Here is a 27,992-nt window from a genome sequence, read left to right on the forward strand (position 1 = left end):
ACCTGGAGACATTTTATTTTAAGGTTGTTGGTGATCTGCGTCGAGACATTTTAACTTTTCCAACTACAAGAAGATCCTTCATATAAAAATATGGAAAAAATAAAAAACAATGACACTATTGACTGTCAGATCTACAATGCATTACATCCATTTTTTTTGTTTAAAAAAAACTAAACAAAAAACAGCAAGGCAGTAACAGTTAGAGAATGTATAACCATTGAAACGAATCTCTGGAAAACCAGCACCAAATCCCCACAAAAAAGAGTGTACAGTAGATTTCCATCTGAAATTAAACAACAAAAGGCACTTCTAGATGACCATGGCTTAGGTCAGCTTTCACTGGGCAGTTATTCATCACAATACACACTTCATGATAACCCCACAGAATAAAAACAGGAAACCACATCACTGTCTTTATGTGTGTGTTTGATGAATATTATTAGGATCTAATTTGTTTTAAGTAATACTGCACATGGTTGAATCAGTTGAATCAACATGAGCCGGGTTTAATGGCTGGAATGTGTCATGAACACAGAAGAACTTGCATGGAAATCAGGAAAATCCCTTTCTTTTGTACCAAAAAAATGGCATTTATCATCATCAAAACACCTTGAATTTCACTATAAAATGGAAAATAACACAAAGACAAGGCTATTTCATACCCAATACCTCCCCCTCCCCCCCAAAAATTACATTTTGGATAAAGAAAATGAAGCCTTCAATGAAGCTACTGTGACAGTATGTTTAATGAGAATTAAGCACATCTGTACAGTTCTCATTAATAGAATGAATGTTTGAAACTTTGTTTTCCTGTACTGGATTATAGTAACAAAATATGATTTTTGTTACATTTAAATCAGCATAAATTTAAAGCATCACAACAACTACTACCATGATGTAAACAGACTTTCAATTTAATAATGTGTCTTTATTTTTCAACATTACAGTAATGAGAATTTGGAATTAAAATGTGCTTAATTTTCATGAATATTACGGGGAAAAGAATTCTTTAAACAATTTCTTCTTTCTTTTGTATATTGGGGACGAAATATGGCACAGACGTGTTCTTGACAGGCTTTATGCGATTGACCTGAAAACAGATCAGTATTTCTAACCTGAATGAATTCACTATTCAAAAACACGCTCTGTGCCTCTGGGAATATTGCACATCTCTTTGGTTTTGTCCACAGATTCTTTCAGTCCCTAAGAGGTCACACAGCATAAAACACATAACAAGTGTGCAAAGTCAAACCCCTCACCAAAGACACTCATCTACCTGAATAAATACACATTTTCTCAGTATATACATCTCATTGTACGTCACATTTCTGTCAGTGAGAACAGAATATTTAGCCAGACGCAACTGAAGGCATTATTGACCTGGAAGTGATGCCAACACCAAAGTAATGCTGAAACCTTCAATGACCTCAAAATGTTCGTTTAGCTCGGTTTACTTTTTTCTTTCCTTGACAGTGTAGTTGGTATTAGAGAAACATTTCAACTCTGGAAATGATCCCATAGCAGCTGGAGATGTTGCATAACTCATCTTCAAACAAAACATCACCTTTTCCTGAGTCTCTGTGTTTGTTTCCACTCATTTTCACCTCAAAATCACCTTCAATCAGATGCGATCTGGAACGCACATCTGGAATGTCCTGAGGTTCACCAAACGTTTAAAGTGCCGTGGTAACCGTTGCTGAGCAGCGGCGAGACTGTTGACTCGGTTACGTGTTGCGCAGCATCTGGCGATTCCACATTCCCCGCTTTGAATGAAAGTGATGGAAGAAGTTCCTCAGGTACAGACGCTCCACCTCCAGCCCACCCTGAAGGACCCTAAAGACCACAGATAACACAAGGCACTTCACACACCAAATAATGTTTGTTATACATTAAGGATGCACGGATATTACATTTCTATCTAACACGATAAGATGAATTATTTTCATGTTATAGGTAACGATAAATAGCCAATATTAATATTATAGGAAAGGCAAGGCAAGTTTATGTACATAGCACATTCCATACATGATGGTAATTCAAAGATCTTTATGTAAAAGTAATAAAAATGTGCATAAAATGTGCGTATAATTCTATACTATTTTAGTAAAAATGATATACTATATAAAAAAAATATATATATATTAAGTTTTATTTTTATATAAATAAGTCAAAAACTAAAAGCAATCACTGATTATGGTATTTATTAGTGTATTGTCTCACGACTGACCTGTCCAGTAGTTCCCAGTCCTCTCCGCCCCAGCGGTCAGTGAATTCTCTGGTGTTCATGCCCCCAATAAAATCCAGGTCTGATTTATAAATTCCCAGAAGTCCAAAGCCATTGACCTCCCAGTAACCTGCACATTAAACACACACTGTGAATCTGGTATTCAGCGGTTCTGCTGTGAATTTAAACATTACTGTTAAAAAAAACTTTCATTGAGCAAGGACCCATTAAATTGATCAAAAGTGACAGTAATGACAAAAATGTTACAAAATATTCAAATAAATGCTTTTCTTTTGAGCTTTCCATTCATCTTTCAACAAGTTACTACAAAACTATTAAGTAGCACAAATGTTTTCAACATTGATAATAAATGTTTCTTGAGCAGCAAATCAGCATATTAGAATGATTTCTGAAGGATCATGTGACACTGTAGACTGGAGTAATGATGCTAAAAATTCAGCTTTACATCACAGGAATAAATAAAACTAAAATAGAAAACAGTTATTGTGTATTGTAATACTACTTTACAATATTCCTGTTTTTAATGTATTTTTGACACACATTAATGCAGCCTTGTTGACTTCTTAAAATATATTAGTCTTAAAGACCACAAACTTTTGAAAGGTATTGTATTTGTTGAATCTAATTCTCTCTGATGTATTTGACAGTGTTATTAGGTAAAAGACTGTACCATCAGGCTCCAGAGGTGTAGCGCCACAGTTCAGTCTCATGACTATGGGAGCAAAGGCCATGTGTCTCTCCACACAGTGTTTTCTCACAGTGTCGATGAAGCCAGGAGGAAAATGGATGTGCAGATCACAAAGAAACACAATGCTGTGATCGTCCTGACAGAGAGACAGACAGACCTTAATTGAGTGACATTCATCAGCTTGCATTAGCGAAGATCAGGCATTCATGGCATGTTTTGAATGCAAGTTTTAGAAATTCAAGCATATTTTGTGCAAGTGTGGTGCATGTGAGTGATTGTGTGTGTTAATCTTACAGTAATGAGGTCAATTCCTGCTTGCAGTCCTGCTGATCTCTCAAATTTTCCACTCAGCCGGAGGTACTGATACCTGAAATAGAGGACACAATAGAAAAGGAGTCAAAGTGAGGTCTCATTTTACAAGGTTTGAAGTACATGAATTATTAAAACAGTGTCTTTAAAGGAATAGTTCACCCAATTTTTTTTATTCTGTCATCATTTACTCAAGTTGTTCTAAAGCTGGATGAGTTTCTTTCCTCTGTTGAACACAAAAGAAGATATTTTAAAGAATGTTGGTAATCGAACAGTTGATGGGCCCCATTGAGTTGGAAGTCATGGAAGTCAATGGCTACCGTCAACGGTCTGGTTACCAACATTCTTTAAAATATCTTTTGTGTTCAACAGAAGAAAGAAACTCATACAGGTTTGGAACAACTTGAGGGTAAGTTCACCCAAACATGTCCATTTTTGGGTAAACTACCCTTTAACACTGTTTTAGAAGAACCAGGCAAAATAAAAAATATGTAATCATAATATGATAGCTACAGAAGCATGAAATGACAATGTGCCAAATGATCAAGGAATCAAACTCATGAAGTTCAGTGGTTCAATCTACTATGCGTATAATTATAAACCTGTAAATGTACCTGGGTAAATAAGAGTTTTGTAGTGCTTTTTCTATGTCGATATCAGTGCTTTCATAGTCGGTAATGATGACGTTGAAGTTCTGATCTCTAGTGGTGCGGTATAACTCCTCCATGTCAGAAATAAACTGCTGTACCCAACGGGCCTGGTTCTTCACTGCAGACACACAAACACACACAGTGTCTTGTTAAGATATTTCATGCAGCGGACAGTAAACGTGTACATAACCCAGCAAACACTGAGCATCCCCTCAAAATTATGGTATGGTTCTGGTTTGGTTTTTTTTCTTAGAAGCTAATGTTCTAAGAGCATTATTTTTATAACCATAAACAATCCCTAAAATGTTGCAGGTTTTTTTTTACATATATAAATATATAATACAACAATAAATAAATACACTACTGTTCAAATGTTTGAGGTCAGGAAGATTAAGTAATACTGAAAACATATGAAACAGAACTTTTCTTAATGTTTCTTGAGCAGCAAATCAACATAACATATAATGATTTTTAAAGGGTCATGTGACACTGAAGATGCTGTAATAGTGCTGAAAATTCAGCTTTGTATCACAGAAAATATATTCAAATAGAAAACATATACACAGTGTATATATACACACAATAATATATATATATTATACACACTGTGTATATGTTTTCTATTTGAATATATTTTCTGTGATACAAAGCTGAATTTTCTGCACTATTACAGCATCTTCAGTGTCACATGACCCTTTAAAAATCATTATAATATGTTGATTTGCTGCTCAAGAAACATTAAGAAATTTATATACAGTACAGGCCAAAAGTTTGGAAACATTACTATTTTTATTGTTTTTGAAAATTTCTTCTGCTCATCAAGCCTGCATTTATTTGATCAAAAATACTGATTTTTTTTTAATATTGTGATATATTATTACAATTTAAAAGAATTGGTTTTCAATTTATTATACTTTAAAGGGATACTCCACCGAAAAATGAAAATTCTGTCATCATATACTCACCCTCATGTTGTTTCAAACCTGTATGAATTTCTCTCTTTTGCTGAACAGAAAGGAAGATATCTAGAAGAATGTGAGTAACCAGACAGTTTACAGGAAAAAAATATACTATGGAAGTCAATGGTATCTAAAACTGTCTGGTTACTGATATTCTTCTTGATATCTTCCTTTCTGTTCAGCAGAAGAAAGAAATTCATACAGGTTTGAAACAACATGAGGGTGAGTATATGATGACAGAATTTTCATTTTTCGGTGGAGTATCCCTTTAAATTATCATTTATTTCTGTGATGCAAAGCTGAATTTTCAGGATCATTACTCCAGTCTATCACATGATCCTTTAGAAATCATTCTAATATGATGATTCATTTTCAAAGTTGGAAACAGTTCTGCTGCTTAATATTTTTTCATAACCTGTGATACTTTTTTAGGATACTTTGATGAATAAAAATCCCCAAAAAAATAAAAAAATCTAATGTTTTAATATTAATATCATATATATATATATATATATATATATATATTACACACACACACAGTATTTACATTTATAAACCAAATTTATATAAAATCAAATTTATACAGAATGTAGCAGAGAGGATTTTTAAATAGACAATTATGCATAAAGATATAAAATCAAAGCTGTTTCAATATGCTGGTGTAACTTCTGCTAAACCATCCAACTTTTGTGTAATGACCATTTAAAATGATATTACTGCTGGTTACCAATATAAAGGTGTTTGGATTGTGCCAGTAATAGACCAGAACAACCCATCTTTCTTAGTAAGAAAGCGTCTTGAATAAAATGCAGCAAATCTGGTTCTTCATCCTTCTCTATTTGAGAGAGTTTTACCTGGGATGATGAAGTGGACGGTAGCTGTCGGGTTCCAGTAGAAGCTATATGGATTGCAAAGCTTAAGTTCTTCATCCTTAACCTTTTGTTTTTTATGAGAACCCCAATCTTCAGTTCCTTTCACAAAGACGTACTGAACCAGGCGCAAGTGGTTTCCTGAAGCCTCCAGCAGGTCCAGTTCCAGGAGATATCTACTGCCCCGATCATAATCAGGCTTCTTCTCAATGTTCACGATACGATCTAGAGAGAACTGCCTACACACACACACACACACACCAATTTATGTCTGAGATTAATTAAAATGTTCAGATTGGCATATTACCATACTACTCATACTATTGTATTTTCTGTATGCAATCAATGCTACAGGACCAGAGCATACTGTATTCCAAAATGCAATAGGCTTGACTTGATCTTCCAATTTTCACTATGACGAATGAACCAGAAATAATTAACTAATATTTTTGATGTTTTGTTTGATCAGAATCCCAAAAGATCACACACAAACTGCATAGTGCATACAATTTCAAATGCTATGTTCATTAAACAATAAAATAATACACAGTATATACTACCATTCAAAAATTGGGTTTGATTAGATTTTTTAAGGTTTTTGGAAGTAGTCTCTTATGCTCCAATCTTCAGTGTCACATGATCCTTCAGAAATCATTATAATTTGGTGCTCAAAAACAGTTCTTATTATTAGTAATGTTGAAATCAGTTGTGCAGCTTCAAATTTTTGTGGAAACTGTTACACATTAAATTTTTGGGATTATTTTATGAATAGAAAGTTCAAAAGAACAGCGTTTATTTAAAATGGAACTCTTTAGTAACATTATAAAATGTATTTACTTTCACTTTTGACCAATTTAATATGTCCTTGCTGAATAAAAGTAGTAATGTTGAAAAAAAAAGAAGAAAAAAAGCCCAAACTTTTGAACGATAGTGTATAATTTGCAGTATTTACGGAACATGTTACTTTCTGAACAAACCAATACAAAGAAATGTGACCCTGTTGATGCCACATAATATTTTTAATAAAATGGCAGACAGTATACTGTATAAAATGTGGTATGCAAAATGCTAGTATTCCATTCCAAACACCATTTTGCATATTGTATTAATCGGATATTTGATTCAAAATAATTGTAAGTGTCAGCCTACCTTGGATATTTCTTGTTTAGTTTCTTCATAAAAGCGTCGACAACAGACAGCGCTTCTGATTCGTCGAGCAGCAGGTTTCCAGACACATTACACTTAAGATCGATCCAATCGGAGCGCATGGCATACAGATCAAGGGGTTTAGTCTGGAAAGTCTGAGACCACTTGACTTCCACGTCAAACGCAGCCTTATTGATGAGGTCGTAGTCTTCTTCATCAGAGAAACCACGATCCACCAAAGCATCTTCTTCACCTCGTCCATCGTCAATCTCTTCCATATGTATCGCACTATCCTGTATCTCATTTTCCCTTCTGGCATCATTTACAGCACCCCAGTGCTTATGTTCTTCTGTGGAGAGGACCCACGTCTTGTGCTCATTGCCCTTTTTATATGATGTGTTTTGCTGTGGATTTTGGGTGATTTGGAGATGAGGTGCCACTTCTGTATGCTTGATGATATTGTTGTCATTTTGACTGTTGTCATCTACTACAGCCTTTTCAGGGTTGTCCTTCAAAACATGCACAGCTTTTTTTGCTTTACGTTTTTGGTGTTTGGGCCTCCTCGTTGCTTCTGCTTTGACTTCATCCCCATCCAAAGATGGTCGTTCATCTGCCCTGTTGTTCTTCTTTACTTCTACCACATCTAATGAGTTCTTGGGTGCTTTGTCCACATTTTCTCCCAGAAAGACCTTTCGATTACCCATCCGATTTGCAAGGTCATGACGTTCATTCTGGACCTCATCAAACATGGCAGGGTTGGTCACTGACCTTTCCTTCAACTCTTCGACTTCTCGTATGTTCTCCAAGGGAATATCTCTGACTGCAACAGGGTTTGGAGTTCCATCGCTACTATTGCCGTGTTGGGATTGGAGTGGGTGGAGCTCAATTCCACCATCCTGACGGAGCGATTGGGCCATTTGATGTTTCACCTCTGACCTCCAGTGGCCTTCTTCCTGAGCTGGTCCTGGATTCTGCTGATCAGGTATCTTCTCCATGATGTTATTCTGAATCGGTTGAGCAACCAAAGAGTCTTTTTCTTTTCCCTGGTCATGGGTCTTCACTTCAGAAGGTGTATTTTGGAGGTAGTGTTGGTCCTTCAGGTGTTTTTGAGAGCGTCTCTTTTTCTTCCTTCTCGGTTGGTGCTGTGGTTCTTCTGGGAGGTTCTGTGGTTCTTCAGGCGGTTTTTGGATTTCCTTAGCTTGGTTGTTTTGGTCTATCTGTTCAAATCTGACATAAATTTTCCCGTCTTGCCTATTTTTTCTGATTATGCCACTTTTCTGGACAGAGAACAGTTTGCGGCGCATCTGCATTGAGTAATCGTAATATTCACCATAATCTTGGAGAACCTTGTTCCTCTCCATACCTTCCTCTTGCTGCTGCTTCTCATAATTTCTATCTCCTACAGGGAGATACAGACAAGCATGAGGTGTCTTGAAATGGGGAATAAATAAACATTTTTACCTTCCTTTTAAAATGTTTTATGTTCTAAACCATCATGCGGATTGCATATTTTAACACAAATGTTAAAGATAACAAAACTGACCCCATTTTACATGTTTTTTTTTTCATAATTTCATAAAATGAAGTCCTGCTAATTTCCTGCTAAATATTCTTGTCGCATTAAGGAAGTTAAATGCATTGAGAATGTTGTTTTAATGTTGTCTTTAAATCTAAATACACCACTAAAGCACTATGTGTTTGCTGTACCTTTGAATTTGACGAACTCTTCGTTTTCAGGCAGATCAAGTTGAATGTATTTTGAGAAGCCATATCTGAAAATAAATGATTTGATTTGAGATCATAAAACACAAGGTGCATGTGATCATGGACCAGGTCAATGACATCATCGATAATACACTACATGACAGTGCACCAAAGAGTGCTAGATTGGTGTGTGTGTGTTTTCACTCATGTACAGACAGTACACAGCCATTCAAATGTTTGAGTTTTTATTTATTTTAATTAATACTTTTAATCATGTTAAAAAAAATTTAATTTAAAATAAATGCTGTTCAAATTAATCAGCGTATTAGGATGATTTCTGAAGGATCATGTGACACCGAAGACTTGAGTAATGATGCTAAAAATTCAGCTTTGCCATCACAGGAATAAATTACATTTGAAATAAATTCAAATACTTAAAATTGTAATAATATTTCACAATATTACTTTTTACAATATTTCTGATCAAATAAATGCAGCCTTGTTGAGCATAAACATAAACAGTAGTGAAGTTGTGTGTGTCTACCTGTCCAGGTAGTATGGATTTGCAAGGTAGAAACATTTGTTATCGCTCTCCATGTGTGTGAGCCGTGTGTAGTCATTGGGATACACATACGTAAGGTGCACCTGCATCAGATTAGATTGATCAAGATCATGCTCACATAGGCACAACATTCATCGCTTTACAAAGGAATGCAATGAAAAAAAATGTGTTTAAGCACTTACAAACTGCAGGCCCTGGTAGCGCACTAGAGGATATCCCTTTATGATGTAACTGGGGTTATAGATGCAGTCAGGTAAAACTCCCTGCAAACGCATCCTGTCCAGTAATGGAACTACACATACAAATACAAATACACACAAACAAGAATTAACTCTATTATTATTATTATTATTAACATACACATTCACATACTTTATTGTATTAATTCTACAAACTGAAGGCTCTAATGCAATAGTTCAACCAGAAGGTCAGGGCAAACATTCAAGGCTCTAATAATCTCTAAACTCTAAATAAACAAACTCAATAACTACTGTTTCTACTGAAGAACATACAGTTCCTAAAACTTCAGAAATCACAAAATGGATTATAATTAACTAAATTTAATATATCAAGATTCTCAGTTTCCATTAATAGGGCCCTCCAGTCGAAATAATGTGGAAATGTCTCTTTAGCCACAAGGTGGCGCTAAATTCATGTTCTGAATATTATGTTTTAGTTTGCCTTGCACACATGCAACTTTAAGAAGTCAATCCATCACAAAATTTAAGGAACAAGCAAACAACTAGAAACAAGAAGCAAATATAAAGTGATGGATCATTATCATAATCGTAATAGAGGACAATGATTTATTTATTATACTGTAATAGAACTTTCCTAAATCTGCCAGGTCCACTTTATTAAAAAAATTCTGTTAATATTCACTCACTCTCATGTTTTAAGTTTAGTGTTGAACGGCTCATCAAGTCTGCGTTGTTAGTGTATTATGTTTATTTGACTATAAAAAATGTATTAAGTGAGCGTGAGTTTGTGTCTGAATTTCTCACCCCGATGAAACGAGTCTCGTGGATCTGCTCTCAGCATGTCTGCTCCATGGGGCGGAGTCTGAGATGACCTCTGAGATGACCTCTGGGGCGGAGTCACATGACTGGCAGTGGTCTGAGGAATGTGATTGACATCTCCAGCCTTCAGAGTGGACTCATCTGCACACACAAACAATCAGGTATATACTAGTGTTTGAAACTGTTATCGATATAATAAAAATAATATACTGCTTAAAACATACTGTTTTAACAAAGCATTACACTATTAATATAATACACTATTTAAAAAGAATAGTATGCACTTCCATTCCATTCTAAATATGGTCCGCATCATCTGACATACCTACAATACTTACAGAAAAACGTAAACATACACACATGTGATGCAGTTATTCTTGTATTAATTATATACAATTACAGTATTTATTAATATCTTGAATTAGCTTTTATTTGCATAGTTTTATTGCATATTTTAGAATTAGCAAGTTTGCAAAGCATTTTTGTCTTCTTTTTTTTAAGACCCCCTGTGGTGAAAATCAAGTTTTTAATGTTGTTTATATGTCTATTTGTTGTTTTTAATATGCTTTCAGACAAACCATGTGCAAATTCCTCATTCTCCATAAAACCGCAGTGAACCAAAGACAGTCTCCAAAGCGTAGTTAATTACCGTTATGTGTCCAACGTTGTAGAGAGCGATACATAAAAAGCAATACCATTCTGATACATCGACTTGTAGACGAGCCTGTATAATTCACTCTTCCACTTCTTCTGAATCCATTTCTGGTTCAAACATATATGGGTGAATTAAGCCAGTATTTCTCTTACCATTGTGCAGCGTTTACAACAGTAAAGTTGACTGAGTGGATCAGGTATTCTGAGCTGCAGTGAGTGAGTGGAGGCGGAGACTAATTTGCATATTCATATAACCGCGTATACTAAATGAAGCACTAAATGAAATTTTATTTCAGCTTCATTTCAATGGACACTTCTTTTTTTTTTTTTTTTTTTTTACTTAAAGGGATACTTCACCGATTAGCATTAAGCTTTGTATCAGTAAAAACCCGGTAGTATTTTCAAATGACCGTGCTTCTCTCCCTCATGTCCCCCTGAGACGAGAGATTTCTGTATTGTGTGTCTGGAAAAAAACCTCTGATGACGCAAAATGACGATCGGAGGTTTATTTGGCCAGAGGCGAGAGACTACAGCCAGTAGTAGAAGCTAGTTCCGCATGTTTTCAACCCGCCCATAGGGGGTGGGATCTCACGATAAAACGGCGTCTTTTCAGTTTCGAGTCAAATGATCAATATAATTTCTTCCAATACTGCCCTTGGGAGTGGCTTCGTAGGGCAGTAAAGCAAGTGCATTCTGGGAGTTGTTGTCTTTCATCCACATGAGCCAAAAATACATTTTCTGGCTTTTCTCAGTCTAGATGGCACCAACTTCTAAAATAATTTCATATTTCTACTACATAAATGACCCAATTCAAATACACATTCATCTTTCCAGCGGTGAAATATCCCTTTAACAATAAAAACAGTGATGCAGTGACAGACGGATATTGACAAACTAGCAATCTGAAGTTCACCAAAAACACAGTTTTTACCTAAAGCTACATAAGTACTGTATACATTTACATAGAAATGAACGCAAAGAGCAGCTGAAGCAATAAGACAACAACACACACACACGCACTTTGTACCCCATCATTAGCTCTATTTTAGGGCGTGTGTGTGGACAGGAGCAGCTATTCCAGGCATCCTAACACTACCCTGGCATTTCTGCAACCACAGCCCAAAATAACACACACACACACTCACTGATATAGAGGGAGATGAACTTGGAATCGATGATTGAAAATCCGTGTCCGGCCTGTTTGAGCTGCCACTGTAAGTAAATACAAGCAGTGTCATAACATTGTACAACAATCACAGCAACACCCTCAGTAAACACACTCACCGCAACCTCTACATGGTCCGTTCCTTGATCGTTCTGTTTATGAATGAGCTCAAAGAAATATTTACTGGTCTTCTGAAGACTGTAAAACACAATAACAAAATGTGAAACATTCCTCATTTAAGAATTTGAAGATTTTTTTTATATAAAGCTTTTCAACAGTTTTAAATATAATAAGAAATTGACCATATTTTATTAATGATACTGAATAATTAATATAGATTATGCATATAATATACACGATGATATAGAATAATTAATTAATAGAAACCTTCCATGTTTGTATTCAATTTAGGTATTACATTTTTAACATACACACATTTGTTTTTTTAAAGAAATTAAAGCTCTTATTCAGCAAGGATGCATTAAATTGATCAAAAGTGACAGTAAATACATTTCTAATGTTACAAAATATTTCTACTTCAAATAAATGCCGTTCTTTTAAACTTTCTATTAATCGAAGACTCCTGAAAAAAAAAAAAAGATCAGTTTCACAACTGTTTTCAACATTGATAATAATAAGAAATGTTCTTTAATAATTCTTGAGTATCAAATCAGCATATTAGAATGATTTCTGAAGAGTCATGTGACACTGAAGACTGGATCAATTGCGTGTTTGTTTCCTGTTGGATGTTTATACAGATTAGCTGGATCTGCACTGTTTGTGTGATTGAGCTCAGGAAGCACAAATGATTTACCCATTTTTGTTTGATTTGAAGTATGTTACTAAAATGTAACCTTGACCAACATTTGTTTTTCACACACACACACACACACACACACACACATACACACATTTAAGAGATTAGTTACTTCTAATGACTTCCTGCCTTGTGCCATGACCAGAATTAGGACACAAGCAGCAGCTTGTGAATCTACACATGCTGAGTCTAAAAATAGTTCTTCATCATTGAGGTATGTATGCGGTCATAACATGGAGAGGTGTGTGAGCATTTCCCTCAAGCATTATGAAACACAAACGGCGCATTCACTTACGGAATAAGATCTGATTTCTGACTGGCGTATTTCCCATATTCCCCTGGGGCGGTCCATTCTCTACCCGTCTAAAAATGGAGGAACCACACAAAATTAAGTGCCTCCATTTCACGCACCTGCGCAAAAGTAATTGTAAAGTCAATACTCACAAACCTTTCCAACGTAAGCACGGAGCTTCAGATTTCCGGGATTCTCATCGTCGCTGAGCCAGAACTCACTGTTATCATCAGACGCCACTGCAAACAGAAAGTCACCTGTCGAACACAGGGAAGGATTAACAGTGAGACAATAGCACACAATCTGAGTGTGTGTGCGTGAGAGAGAGAGATGTACAGACCATCACTAAAAGGATGTATGTAGCCAAATATCCTGAGTCCATAATTGGTCCAACTGGGCGACACAGCAAGTTTCTTCACAGTTGAACGATTCTACAGAGGTTAAAAAATGCTTACAAATGTAATACTGCAAGAAAAGTATGTTGCTAACAGTGTTGTTATTGTTAACTAACACATTTTATTAGCTGAAATAAAATAAGTATTAGATGAAAACTTAAAATTAGAAATAAATAAGCAGAAGTACTCAAATTAAAAGACTTTTTTAAACTAATAAAATGACAAAAGCACAAAATTCAATTCAAAATATTAATATACTAAAATAACAATGTGATGTCAACATGCTTGATCTTACTTTATAGTAGAGTATTTAGATAAATTATTCTATTTATGAATGTTTTCAATTCATTTATATAACCTAGGTCTATTCTAGTAATATTTAGTGTTGATCAAATTTATTATAACCCATTTTTTTAATTAGATTGCAGTCTTATATGACAAATTCTGTACATCCCATTTGCTATCAGATTTTCAAAAGTTGAGGCCAGTTGCAGTATGTGGTCCACCAATAACAGTAGGTTATCCAGCAGCAGAAACGCCCGTTTAGATCAGCGGCTGGTGGTGTTCATAATCTAGAGATGTTCTTATTATAGAAAGCATTTTATTGCTCCTCCTGCACAGGAGATGATGTCATAATATTCCTGGTGCTTTTTCAGAAAGAGAAAGAGTTTTAAATGTGTACTGTATATGCGCTAAAAAAGTTTATTTTCTTAACTTAACTTTAAGGAACACACTCATACAAAATTTCCTCAGTAAAACCTATATAAAAAAAAAAAACACATGACCCTTCGGAAATGCTCAAGACACATTGGGTCTCATTCGCTAACCATGTGTACGCACGGAATTTGTGCGTGAAATCCGTGTATGAACTTTTTCACGAACTTTCATTCAAAATTTTATTCTAAATTTACTAAAGAATTGTAGGAACTGAAACCACGCGTATGAAAAAAATCAAATAATCTGGGTCTTGTAAACGTGAGTTACATTTACCAAGATTAAATTTGAGAGAGAGAGAGAGAGAGAGAGAGAGAGAGAGAGAGAGCAAGAGATGTAAAGATCTGCGTAAAGATGCAGATATGTACAACTGTCTAATCAAAGGTGTGTAATCTGGGTTTTAGGAACACACTCGTATTTCTTTTGTGTTCAAACTTGTTTTGAAGTTGGCACACTTGGCATCAATAGAGGATCTTTGTGCGTCCTTTTTTATTTTATTGGTTCCCAACTACAGTCAGTGGGGTACATTGAATAAAAAAAATTTAAAAGACAAATGTGTAAATAAAAAAACAGTAACAAACTTAAAAGTTAATTTAACATATGAAAATGTTTACAGATGGAAACACATTTTACAGCTTTCTTAATTTTTAAACATCACATCGTGTTTAGCTATTATTGAACTTCTGATTTAAAAATGAAAAACAAAGGCTTATTATCCTCCAAATTTTCATCGATGAATAGTACATTTAGCTAAATTAAATAGCAGATTAAGTAATATGCCTTATGATAAGATTTGTCATAGGCAGTTGAAAACTGGGTATGATGTGAGCCTTAATAAAATTACAGAAATCTGACCAAAAACAAACTGAATGAGGAAAACTTTTTCAACATGTAAACCACAAAATGTACAAAATATATCAATATCACAATTAAATCTGCTCACAAGATAATAATTAAAAGGGTAATATTTATAAAAGAGTTTAAGAGAAATTTCTTTGAATGCTGCGTGTGCTCTCAGATGAGAACGCGTCCTAGACTAGAGAGTGTCATGTTTGCTGAGAGCAGCGAAAGGAAAGGGTATGCGGAAAGCCCTTATATGGAGATGTTTTTGGAGTGTTTTATGCAATAGAGTGGTACACTAATGACGTCACTTTGTAGGCCAACCGGCAGTCATCACACTGGTTCCCTCGACAAAAACCCATTTGGATTTTTCCATAGGCTTTTTAATTAACGCTAAAAACAAGCTCTGTGATCAACAAAAGTTTATGATAACACAACTTTTATGAATTTCGAAGCCTCAATGCAGTCGCCAGAAGTAAAAAGCTAAAGGTAGGCTATAAACAAACTACACCACGGTCCCACAAATTCAAAGTCACTATCAGCGTCCGACAACTCTTTCAGTTTTTACCTAAAAACATTTTCCCAGAACATTTGAGTTAGAATGGTTTATAAGAGCTCGATTATAAGCATAACAAGGCTGTGAAAGCGGACTGAGCTTATCTGTTCGGTGTGATGACGTTTAATGTCCCCGACTGCCTCTGTTTTCCAATTTAGCCACTTGTTAGCAACTGCATTTTTGTGAAGACACGTAACGGCTTCAAAAAAATCATGTCGTAGAATAAAACATGATAGTGTCTTGAGCTTGTGTTCACCACAGACCTTATTTCAGCCATTTAACCAAAAACCCATTAAAAAAATCCCATTGACTTCGGGACGATGGAACCGGAAGTGCTAAAATGCTAACTCGCTTCCACGTTTTGGCCTACAAAGTGATGTCATATCTGCACCAGTCTATTACTAACCTTGGGCACATGGTCGCTCATTTAGAATACTCCAAATCTATTAACGTTCAAGGTTAAGAACAATTCCATGTGTGTACACGTCGTGTAAATTAGGCTGAAATTGTTCGTGAGAAGTTCTCCTGTGCATATGAATACCAATCATTTACGCAATTATTATAGAATGAGACTCATTGCAGTGTTGTGCAGCTTAATATTTTGGTGGAAATTGTGCCTTTTTTTTCAGGATTCATTGATGAATAGAGTTCAGAAGAACAGTGTTTATATGAAACTAGTCTTTACTGTCACTTATGAACAATTTAATTAATCCTTGTTGAAAGGTATTAATTTCTTTCAAAAAATAAAATATCACTGACCTCAAACGTTTGAATGGTAGAGTATATTTGACAGCTATATAACCTACATGAGGATATAGTGGATAATGTAGATTCTTCCGTAGTTGAGCTATAGATGAGCCACACCAGTCCTCAAAGATGTGAAGATTAGCCTGTCCTTTATACTGCAGCAAACACACACATATATATTAATTGAACAGATTTTTACTTTACAATAGTCAATACAATTAAAATAAATTCTTTGGATAATTTGATCCATCAGACAGTAAAAACAAGGGGGGGAAACATGTTTACATTATTACTGATTAATGGAAGTCTATGGGGCAAGACTCTGCACTGGAATAAACATTAAAATACTGTTGCAAAAGTAGAGCTAAAAGACCTAAACATACGTATCAGCATGAGACGGGTCACGGTTGGGATAAAAACTCACTGTGCAAAGTTATTTGAACTAATAAAGTTGCACAATATGATATGATAAGTGACTGTCTGTATGATTTACCTTCATTGGGCCTCATTCACCAACCGTTCTTACGAAGAAATGTGTTCTTAAACCCCGCTTATGCACTTTTTACGAAGATTCTGACATTCACTAATGTTTTCTTATCTTGGATTTGTTCTTAGTTAAGAACAAAATCTACGCACACTCAAGAGCACTCTTACGCACATTTGAGTGATATCAGTTTGCTCCAAATAACTGGTTACTGCATTTTATTTAATTCTACAGTCGTTTACAATGATAGTATTTTACTGTAATGTATTTCTGATCATTTGGAAAAAATCATATTATGCAAAGAAACACTAACACTGCAATTTACATCAGCAAATAAGCTGATTAAATCAAATATTATGCCTCGTTTGGCATTTACCTGTTGCAGTAGAATTTCTATTTCAGAATTACTGAAGTTCTTTTTTCATTTGGTGATCTCTGTGCGCCTTTTGGACATTCTCCAACTTTTCTTGCACACGGCCCTGAAGTGTCCTTATATGGGAATTTGCGGGGCGTTTTCTTATGCTAATTAGGAACAACTGGCACACACTTTCAATTACGAAGACGTGGGATTCATCAATCCTAAGAACACAGGTGCCAACAATTCTGTTGTTTAAGAACATGTCATGAATCCGACGTAGACTTTTCTTAGGAAGTTTATCAAGTACAAAGTCAAGACATATTTTATGACGATATTGGTGAATGAGGCCCATTCATCTTTATAGCTCAAATAATACACATTTTTGCAAATAAGAATTCAAGGGATAGTTCACCCAAAAATGAAAATTCTTTCATAATTACCTCAAGTTGTTCCAAATCTGTATTAGTTTCTTTCTTCTGTTAACCAGAGAGTTAATGGTGGCCATTGACTTCCATAGTATTTTTTTTCCTACTATGGAAGTCAATTGCTACCGTCAACTATCTGGTTACCGACATTCTTCAAAATATCTTCTTTTGTGTACAACAGAAGAGAGAAACTCATACAGGTTTGGAACAACTTGAGGGTGAGTAAATGACACATTTTTCATTTTTTGGGTGAACTACTCCTTTAATAAAAATACAAGCTGCTGTTCTCCTGTTAAAGCTTAAAGTACTATGAAGCACAAATTTTATTTTAAATCCCAACTAACATACAGAATGAACAAAAAATGTACAGCTCATGTGTCATGTTTAAAATAGTGCAGTGACACCAGAGACACACAGAGTCATGCTAAATTTAACAAGACAGCAAAAGTCTTGCCAAAGACACACAGAGAGAGCCATGGCCAACGTAGAGGCAAATGTTCTTGTGGTTTAATACCATCATCCTTACAGCATATGCACATCAACACATATGCATACAGAGCTCTGAGTAAGAGAAATATCACAAACTATTACACTTACAAAGTACCAAAAATATTGTAGCATTAAGGCTTTTTGGGTAAATACCAAGGTAATACTATGCTTTTTTGAATATGTACCATGGCAATACCATGTTTTTGGACATGCATCACCATTAAATCATACTTTTGGACACCATGGTAAACACCTTCCCTGTGTATTTCTGTCATTGTGGCTGTGTCTTTACCTCCATCCTCCATGTCTGTTGAGTGTTTTTTGGTATCCAGATGTCTTTCTCACGATTATCATCAGAGATGTGATCATCTTGAGCCTGTGAAACACAAATATTGCATCCCACAATGCAATGTACTCAACGTATTTTTATTTTATATGTTATCTTCCATTTCACAAATGAACCAGAAGAAATATCAGCCATGATTTTTCATCTTTTTTTTGTGACTTATAATATTTAACTGAGTGCTGAGAGTCATGTTTTTACACAAAACTGAAGTTAATAATCATTGACCTGAATTTAATAATCAATAATCATGTAAAATAATAATTTCCAAGATTATAACTGGACTCTAGATGAATGAAACATGCAATATGATGGAGTGTAACTGAGTTATTACCACTCGTCGAACAGTAGCTTTTGGCCCGGCAACGCTGCGGACAGTTACATCTGAAAGAGAAACAGAGTAAATGTTTAGTCAAGTAGCCAATTAATGAATTAAACCTGACTGACCAGGTGTGTGTGTTTGATCCATGACAGTGTCATTAGTTTGCCATTGATGGTTTGGGGTTTCTCCAGATAAGACTGAAACTGATTCCATGTTCACATAAATCTTTAAAAAGGAAAAAGCATTAACTTACTTAAGTCACTCACTCTCTCCCTTAAAACACTTTCAAATTTGACCCAAAATTAGATTAAATCCAAAATATGAATTCTATAGGCAATCACAGAGTTTAAACTGGGTTTCCAGCGACTATGCTGATCTATTTATAGAATGCGACGCTGCTTTCAGAGTTTCCCAAAATGCAAAGTAGTCATGTCATTATAATTTCCCTTTTCTTTTCCTTATTCATTATCTAATGTCATGCATAACAAAGCATACTGATTTCCTGGTGGCGATTTCCCTTAAACTGCCCTGCTGGGGTTTTTTTTTTTTTTTTAGCAAGATGTCTCTATCTGACATTAACAGACTAACCCTAATCCCAGTTTTAAAATAAAACTTTATGCAGTTTAATAAATAAATAAATGAAGAGTTCAGATGCAAAAGCCTCTAAGTGCCGTCTGAAATTTTCTTCTAGAATGATCATTTGTATCAAGCTTGTATATTTAAGTTCAGTAATTTCACTTAAATGACAATTAATAGGCCATTTTCATTGGCATTTAAGTGAAATTACTGAACTTAAATATACAAGCTTGATACAAATGATCATTCTAGAAGAAAATTTCAGATGGCACTTAGAGGCTTTTGCATCTGAACTCTTCAAATATATATATAAAAATTAAAAATAATTATATCTATCTATCTATCTAGAGATCTTGATTCTCGTATGATTCTGAATAGACAACAAAATAAACAGAATAATGTAATTTACTAGACATAATTTAGTTCTGACAAAATGTTAAGAATTCAAAAAAAAAACAAGAATTCAAGTTAATTAAAAAAAAATTTAAATAGACTGCACACTGCAGCAATAACATTTTGTCTGAACTAAATTACGTCTAGTAAATTATGTTATTCTGTTTATTCTGTTGTCTATTCTGAATCATAGGAGAATCAAGATCTCTAAAATTGTGATTCTCAATTTATCCAAAATAATACAGATCTACTGTAAAATAACCCTACCCATATAAGAATAACATGTAATGGCTTGTAAGAATAGTTTTTTTATTATTATTCATTTATGAATCAGCTTGAGGACATCACCGAAAGGACATAAAAACAAACTCCTGTTACATTGTTTGGACACCTGTATGTGCCTTGTATGCACATTGTCCCATCAGTCACATTATACAGTAGGTGAGCAAAAACCAGTTATTCAAGTTTCACTTAAGTTTCTAGATATGAAGAATGGGGATTTTGACGTGGCATTCATCAAACAACTACTGTCTTTTGGCTGACAAACATCCTGCTATGTTGCAAGCTTTTCAAATAGACGGTTAAAAACGCATGCACACAATACATAAAAAACCTTGTATAGTTAATTTACACATAAGCTATATGTAAATATTTTTCAGCAAATATAGCTAAATGTCTAGAGGTGAAAGAAAATACATAAACTCCCAGCAAAAAGACAGAGAAGAGCAAGTGTGCTTAACCTTGCACATTGGTGCTATAGCAACAAGGAACACAGGAAATGCTTAAAGAAGAAAGGGTCACCTGACCCCCAGCGCCACTGAACACACACTGCGGGGAGGGCCGGGGCGGACAGGCTATTATGGTCTGTGTCTTCAGGTGTATTTGCACACTGGGTGGTGTGTGCACTTTCCTTAGTGTGTGAGCGAGAACAAATTAGTTTAAAGAAGAGACCCTAAGGAGCTCATGCGCATGTTCAAAGTGTGTTTTTAGCAAGCGACCACAATTTCCTTCTTTGCCTTTCCACATCATCCAAATCCTTTCTTTCACTGTTCACCCAAGAAATCACTGGTAGCCCCCGGAGGAATGTTGAGTTTGTTTAAAAGAGGGTAGAAGCTCCAGGGCTCAGTGCAGGACAGATGAGAGAGAGAAAGAGAGAGAGATGGGGTGTGTGAGAGAGAGAGAGCAACAGAAATGGAACGAGACTACAGTAATGCATGTCTCACCCTACATGCATTGCTGAAGTCTCGTTCCATTTCTGCTCCGTGCACCTGGTCTTTGATGATTCCCCACAAAAAAAACCCCAAAGAAATCATGATCTAAAAGTCCAGGACTGGGACCACTGGTGCAAAAATAATCAAAGGTCAAGGGTCAGTCACAAGGGTGTGTCACTTCACACTGACTTACAATGTCGCCCCAGTGTGTCTAAACTAACACACACATAAAATGTAGGGTTTGGAAACATGGATGAACTACAGTCCTTCTAAGAGCAAGTTGAACACAGTAGCTCACTGTCAACAATCAAAACAATAGAACTATGCTTGGTTTATACTTGCCGAGTCCGCACAAGCGCAAGGTTGCACACGGAAAAAATGACTTCATAGCGGTGTTGGCAGTCGTGCGCGTTGAGAGACCCCATTTTGCGAGCCGGTTTGCATGCCGTTTTTTGTAACACGGCTCCGCGTCCGAAGATGCATGACTTCGAGGCGATTCTGGCCGAGCAGGTACATCTGTTACTGGCATCTTACCGGCACCCAGTTTGTGCTTATCTAAATTAATTGCTTACATTTACAAAATGAGCTTTCACTTGCACAAATAAGCCCTTTTAAGGAAAATAAAGGTCTGTGTTTAATATAAATGTTCAAGAAATTAAATGAAAACGTTTAAATTGTCACAATGTCACAATTAATAATCTCAAGCTTTACCAGGTTTTACATGATTCTTTGGTTGTTTTGTTGCAGGGGTTTGGTGAAGTGTAATAAACACAAACATCATCACGCGTGTACATTACTTCTTACCGTTGCTTAATCGGTATAAAAGAATGGTCCAAATAGTTAAGAGAAGATATCATCGCCCTTCACAAACAATGTAATTACTCAGAGTCGCCACCTGTCATTTCAAAGAATAATACAAATGGCGAGGGTGTCAAGTATAAACTCAAGTCAAGTCTGTTTGGTAAAACGTCTGTTTGGTAAAATGTCTGCGAAGTCAGTGGAGGCTCGCGGTGCGGAGCCAACTGAAAGTATAAACAACGAGAACAAATAACTGTCCATCTTCTCCTGAAGATATTACACTAATTTAGCTACATAAAATTCACTGATTGGCACACAACCCCCTATTGCAAATCAGGTTTATTGGCAAAATGTACAGACTTTCAGCTGTTTGCAATGCACAAATCAAACAAAAGTAATTGAAATAGCTCAACACGACAAATCGTGAGCTTAGAATTATAAGGTTCTATCGCCACTTTGGTCGAAATTGAGTTTTTGACATAATCTGATCCATTAGGTGTTTATTAATGCCTGTGTGGTGTTATTTTTGTAAAATTATATTTTGTTAGTAGTAATTAATAAAATAAAAAGGTTCCATCTCTCCATTGCCAGTTGGGATGTAAAAACTTTGAAGCTCAATATCTCAGAACTACCCTAAACGGAGATAGAACCTTATAATTCTAAGCTCACGAAATGTTTCAAGTGGTTTCCCCAAATTCAACTGAAAATGCAACTTTTAATGACTTCTGCTGTCTCAAAATTATTCAACCCCTTCATGGCAAGCAACTTTAGTACTTAGTAGAACACCCTTTTGCTGTCATGACCTGCTGCAAACTAGATGTATAACCAGCTTCTGGCAGCGTTTCTGAGGAATCTTAGCCCATTCCTCATGAGCAATGGCCTCCAGTTCAGTAATATTCTTGGGTTTGCGTGCTGCAACCGCCTTCTTCAAATTCCACCTGAGATTTTCAATGGGTTTCAAGTCAGGTGACTGTGATGGCCACGGTAGAATCTTCCAGGACTTCTTCTGCAACCAAGTCTTGGTGGAATTTGAGGTATGCTTGGTATCATTGTCCTGTTGGAAGGTCCAGTGACACCCAAGCTTCAGCTTCCTCACTGAAAGCATGATGTTTTCTAGGCCAGAGGATGCAAAGCAGCCCCAGAACATCACCGAACACCACCATGCTTAACTGTAGGCAGAGTGTTCTTTTCAGCATATGCTTCATTCTTCTTCCTCCAGACATACCGCTGATCCATAGGGTCGAAAAAGTTCCAGTTTTGTTTTACCGCTCCACAGAACAGAATCCTAAAACTTCTTTGGCTTATTTATATGATTTTGAGCAAATTGGAGCAGACTTTTCTTGTGCTTTTGGGTCAGTGGTGTACATCCTGGAGTTCTGGCATGAGTTTAGTATACGCCTTACTGTGCAAGCTGAAACCTCAGTGCCTGTTGCCATCAAGTCTTGCTGCAGGTCTTTTGCAGTCACTCAAGGGTTTCTGAACCTGCCTTCTCAGAAATCTGGTTGCAGCCGTTGATACCTCCTTTTTCTGCCCCATCCAGGTAGTGTAACCACTGTTCCTTTAACTTTGAACTTGCGAACTATGCTTCCAACGGTGTCTCCAGAAACATTTAGTGCCCTCGCTATCTTTTTGTGTCCTGTTCCTTGTTTGTGAAGGGCGATGATATCTTCTCTTAACTATTTGGACCATTCTTTTGACTTAGCCATATTTCTAACAGAGTCAAAATCTCTTAACTATTTGGACCATTCTTTTGACTTAGCCATATTTCTAACAGAGTCAAAACGTGACACTCAACAAACCTAGCCAGATATTTCATGTGTTCTAGCTCAAGCACTCCTGGTGCAACTAATGAAGCCCTTGATCAGGTGTGCTTGAGACAACAACTGTTTTGCAGATTTGTGCTGTTGTGAGGAATTCTATTCAGGGGGTTGAATCATTTTGAGACTGCAGAAGTCATTAAAAGTTGCATTTTTAGTTCAATTTGGGGAAACCACTTTTGTTGTGTTGAGCTATTTCAATTAGTTTTGTTTGATTTGTTCATTGCAAACAGCTGAAAGTCTTTAAATTTTGCCAATAAACCTGATTTGCAATTGGGGGTTGAATAATTTCGATTAAAACTGTAATGGGTTAAACAACATTATATGTAATATTGAGCGAATTAGCACTGATTTTAAAGGGATAAAAAAAAAAAAAAAAATGCTGTCATCATTTATTCACCCTCATGTTATTCAAAACCAGTAAGACTTTATTTATAGTGGATTTGTTTATTATATTTATTTATTCTTGTCTATACAAAGGAAATCAATGAGATCTAGTGTTGTTTGGACTCCGCTGACTTTCAACATTTCTTCTTTTGTGTTCTGCAGTAGAAAGAAATTCATTCAGGATGGGAGTGACATGATGGTGTCTAAAAGATGACCGAATTTTCCTTTTTGGGTGAATATTTGGCAACTATATTTGGTCATTTTCAGCCAAAAAACATATCTGCGTGACTGACTGTGTTAGCTTCAATACCAAAAGATTGGAAAAAAAATTGGTATTGGTAATTGCAATTGGTACCATTGTTGACAATTAGTCACATTTTGCAGTGATAACTCGTAATTGCATTGCAGTACAAAACAATTCAAAACACATTACACAGAGTTGTTTAGCCACCAACCACCAATCATTAACTAAGCAACACTCATTATTGTCATTAATTATTAGCCTCATTATTATTCTTGCACTTTTAACAAAAACATGCAGGGTTGGAGGGAAAAACATAATGTATTAAAAGTTTATTTAAAAGACTGACATGGTGATGTTTGACAGAAGTTGAGTGCATTCTTGTTTTTATGTGTTGTGCATGTCCATTTTATTGTTATTAACCTCATACATATGCAAACAACGTTTGCAACACAATTTACAGTGTGAAGTCTAACAAGCATGCAAAATATATGCAGGTTCACAGAGGAATGGCATGCATGAGCAATGGACTCCTAAGTGCTTATCAATGCCATGTTGTCACGAAACCAAAATTATGCCAGTGTGCCTGCAGGGAGTGTAAGCAAAGCACTGCACACACACTACCCTGCTGCCATTCTTAAAGTACCGGGACTAGTAAAATAAGGAATCGCACCGTTTTTAAAAGCAGGGTATCGTGACACGTTTCTATTACCGGTATATCGTGCAACACTTATGGTGATTTCAAGTCATGTCAGAAAGAATATATTTACGAGTTGAACGCACATGAACAGCACAGCAAAGTTGTAAATACGAGTGGGAAGCTCTGATCTTTATGAATTGGAGGCGTGCCAGTGAGAAATGTGGCGGATAACCACATACTTCGAGGTATTTAGCAGTGACATTGTCAGGCTTTTTTTATTTACAACAAAATAAGTTAATTGCCTGCACTAAATATAATAGCATTTTAATAAGAATGTAATATGTAACAAAGTTTACAGTGGCTTCATAAATGAGTAAAAAACATAAAGCAAAATACACTTGATGCACATTCTTTGTTCTTCATTTTCTAGAAATAGCCTAGTTTAAAAACCTTGCTGTATTTTTGTGTAGTTAATTAAAGGGTTGGTTCACCCAAACATTTCAGAACACAAATTAAGTTATTTTTTGATGAAATCGGAGAGCTTTCTGACTGAATTAATGACAGAAATTTTATTTTTGGGTGAACGAAGCCTTAAGAGAAGGTACACCACCATTTTGCTCACTTGAACACACCTGACGTCGTAAACACAACTTGTAATACGAACTTCCAGGAGGACTCGAACGCATCATAATGCCATGTGCAGATCAAACATTCACCAATGGATTTCTTTTGGAAATACAGGAGGAACAAGGAATTCGAATCGCATTCAAGCGTCCTCCACCCAATCAGAGTGCAAGCAAATCGCAACTGGACAGCTGTTGTTTATAATCTGATTTTGTGCAGGTCAGTGTGAGTTTACTATTCAAATGTAATTTTAGATGCACATTAGCAGATAGCTGATGTCCAGGTGGTGAGACATTGGTGTTGCTCCTCTAGTCTGACACTGACCTCAAACAAGATGACAAACCCCTTCTGCAGGTCAGAGCTCACCTGACATCTCTCAGGTTTCCGCAATCACATAAGCTTCTCTTTGTACAGACTTTGCAATATAGGACCAATAAGAAAACATGATTAAAACTGCTATAAGTTTCAAGGTGCCTGAGTCAGAAGGAAAGCAGAGGAGACACTGTGAGTCACATTGGGAATTGGGAAGAAACACCCTGTTTTTAAGAAGAAAAAAAAAGAAAGAAACTAACTAAACCAGCAGGGCAGAAACAAGCAGCCTGATGTTCTCATGTTTCCATGCACATTAACACAATGTATTCTGCCATAGCGTTTTATTGTGCTGTACTGTTTGCATGTTGTTTTGAATTGTATTGTGTTTAATAATAACTGAACCAATTCACCACGACAAAGAACAAACTCACTAAGCTAACAAACTCCAAACTTTATCTCCAGCTCAAACTCCTGATACAACAGAATATAATATCCAAAACACTGGAATGTAAGTCGAATGGACTGCAAGTAAACAATATAACTGTGGAATAAACATTGCAATTAGAAAATGTATGTAGAAAGGAATGCAATTACAAGTTGTTCAAAATTTACTAAGAAAACAAAAACAAGGTAATTGGAAACTGGAATCCTATTTGAAATTGGCCAAAACTACCTTATTGTGTGTTATCTATATTAGCATTAGCTAATTTATTATTAGCATTATATGTGATTAACTTGTGTTGATGAAAATAAATTAATTAATGTTAATACAACTGGAACATTATGTAGTTGGATGATATGAAGAGCGAACTGATAATGACCTAAAGCATTAACCAATATTAACGAATTGAACCTTAATTATAATAATCAGCTAATAATTAATTAAACCATAAAATGCTAAATTAAATAAAAAATATTCCAAATAAAAAAAAAATTTAAAGATAAAAAAAAAAAATGTGTTTACCTACATGTCATGTACCATTAACCGACAAGCATGCCTTATTTTACTTAGGTCAAATGTGTTCAACAACAACAACAACAACATCAACAAAAAGTTGGGAAAGTTTGGGAATCCCTTATCTAGATTAATAAATGCTGTAAAAATGTTGTTTAATGTCCCTTCACGATACCTATTAATTAGGGTTAATGAATTGGTCCTTATTGTAAACATTTTGACTTTAATATTTGAGGATTGCCATCATGAACGTGTGAAGTAATGAGTCATGAGTGGACAGGGCATCAGATGTCTGTCACTCACCAGTGCTGCTCCACTCGCTGGTGGCCATGAACTCCAGATAAGCCGCCAGTAACGCGACCATCAGCACCGCCCCGAACACAATATATCTGCCGTTGCGCTTGAATTTCCGCAGCGGGAGAAAGTTGAGCATCATCTTTACGTCCTTCGGGCTCCCTGTGGATCACAGAAGTTGAAAACCGCTGGAAGGATCATCGATACACGCTTTCCCGGTTTCAAACCCTGTGTAAAAACTCAATCTCTCGTCACACTCGTCCACATTTCCTTCCTTGTGTGTGTGTGATTCAGCGTCTGCAAGTGTCTCTCAAACATCAGTGCACGCACAGGTTGAGTAGGCCACGCCCTCTGCGTGACGTCGCTGATCTTCTCAACAGGTAGGTTACAACAAGGGGAAATTCAACTATATATCGAGAAATATGCAAACTATTTCCTTTTTAAATAACTCCAAAGCTCTTAAGACAGGTAAATCTGTGCTGCATTCTTAATTTATTTTGTTAAAGGATATATTTTGGCGAGATGTAATAATTTATTTTTATTATATTTTTTCTCTTTATTCATTATCTATTGATTTGCTTATGTGATTTTCCGTTTGTGTGTTTGTTTCTGTTATAATTTGTATTTTTCATTCCTTGTTAAATGTACAGTATTAAGTCAGTATATTTGTTATGTAGCCTAATTGTTATACCTTAAAAAAAAGAAATTATATATACCGGTATATGGATGGATGGACGGACGAACGGACGGACATAGCCTACATACATACACATATATCTATATTAATATTATTTATGATTATTGATGCAGAAATATAATCGATAACAGTCGATCGGCAGGAGCAGGATTGGGCATAGTAGGCCTACACAATAAAAAATATTGTTGGTTTAACTTAAAAAAGTAAGTTACCTGGTTGCCTTAAAATATTGAGCTCATTGAAAAAAAATGTTTAGTTACTACAATAAAGGAGATTGGCTTAATCAACAGAAACT

The 27,992-nt window shown here is 35.7% G+C and overlaps 1 protein-coding gene across 1 annotated transcript; it reads right to left on the reverse strand.

Annotated features, from left to right (window-relative positions):
• Positions 1-27,318, reverse strand: b4galnt3b (beta-1,4-N-acetyl-galactosaminyl transferase 3b). Its single transcript, XM_082181754.1, has 20 exons — positions 27,010-27,318; positions 18,765-18,814; positions 18,380-18,463; positions 16,391-16,486; positions 13,420-13,510; positions 13,236-13,336; positions 13,083-13,150; positions 12,090-12,168; positions 11,951-12,017; positions 10,137-10,292; positions 9,315-9,424; positions 9,115-9,215; positions 8,574-8,638; positions 6,870-8,265; positions 5,706-5,959; positions 3,857-4,010; positions 3,228-3,300; positions 2,916-3,069; positions 2,228-2,354; positions 1-1,833 (listed from the first exon to the last, which is right to left on the reverse strand). The coding sequence occupies exons 1-20, from the start codon at positions 27,140-27,142 to the stop codon at positions 1,725-1,727; spliced, it is 3,468 nt and encodes a 1,155-aa protein (XP_082037880.1). The 5' UTR covers positions 27,143-27,318; the 3' UTR covers positions 1-1,724.
• Positions 27,319-27,992: the final 674 nt, after the last annotated feature.

This window comes from Leuciscus leuciscus (assembly GCF_965113295.1).
Source record: "Leuciscus leuciscus genome assembly, chromosome: 10".
NCBI lineage: Eukaryota > Metazoa > Chordata > Actinopteri > Cypriniformes > Leuciscidae > Leuciscus > Leuciscus leuciscus.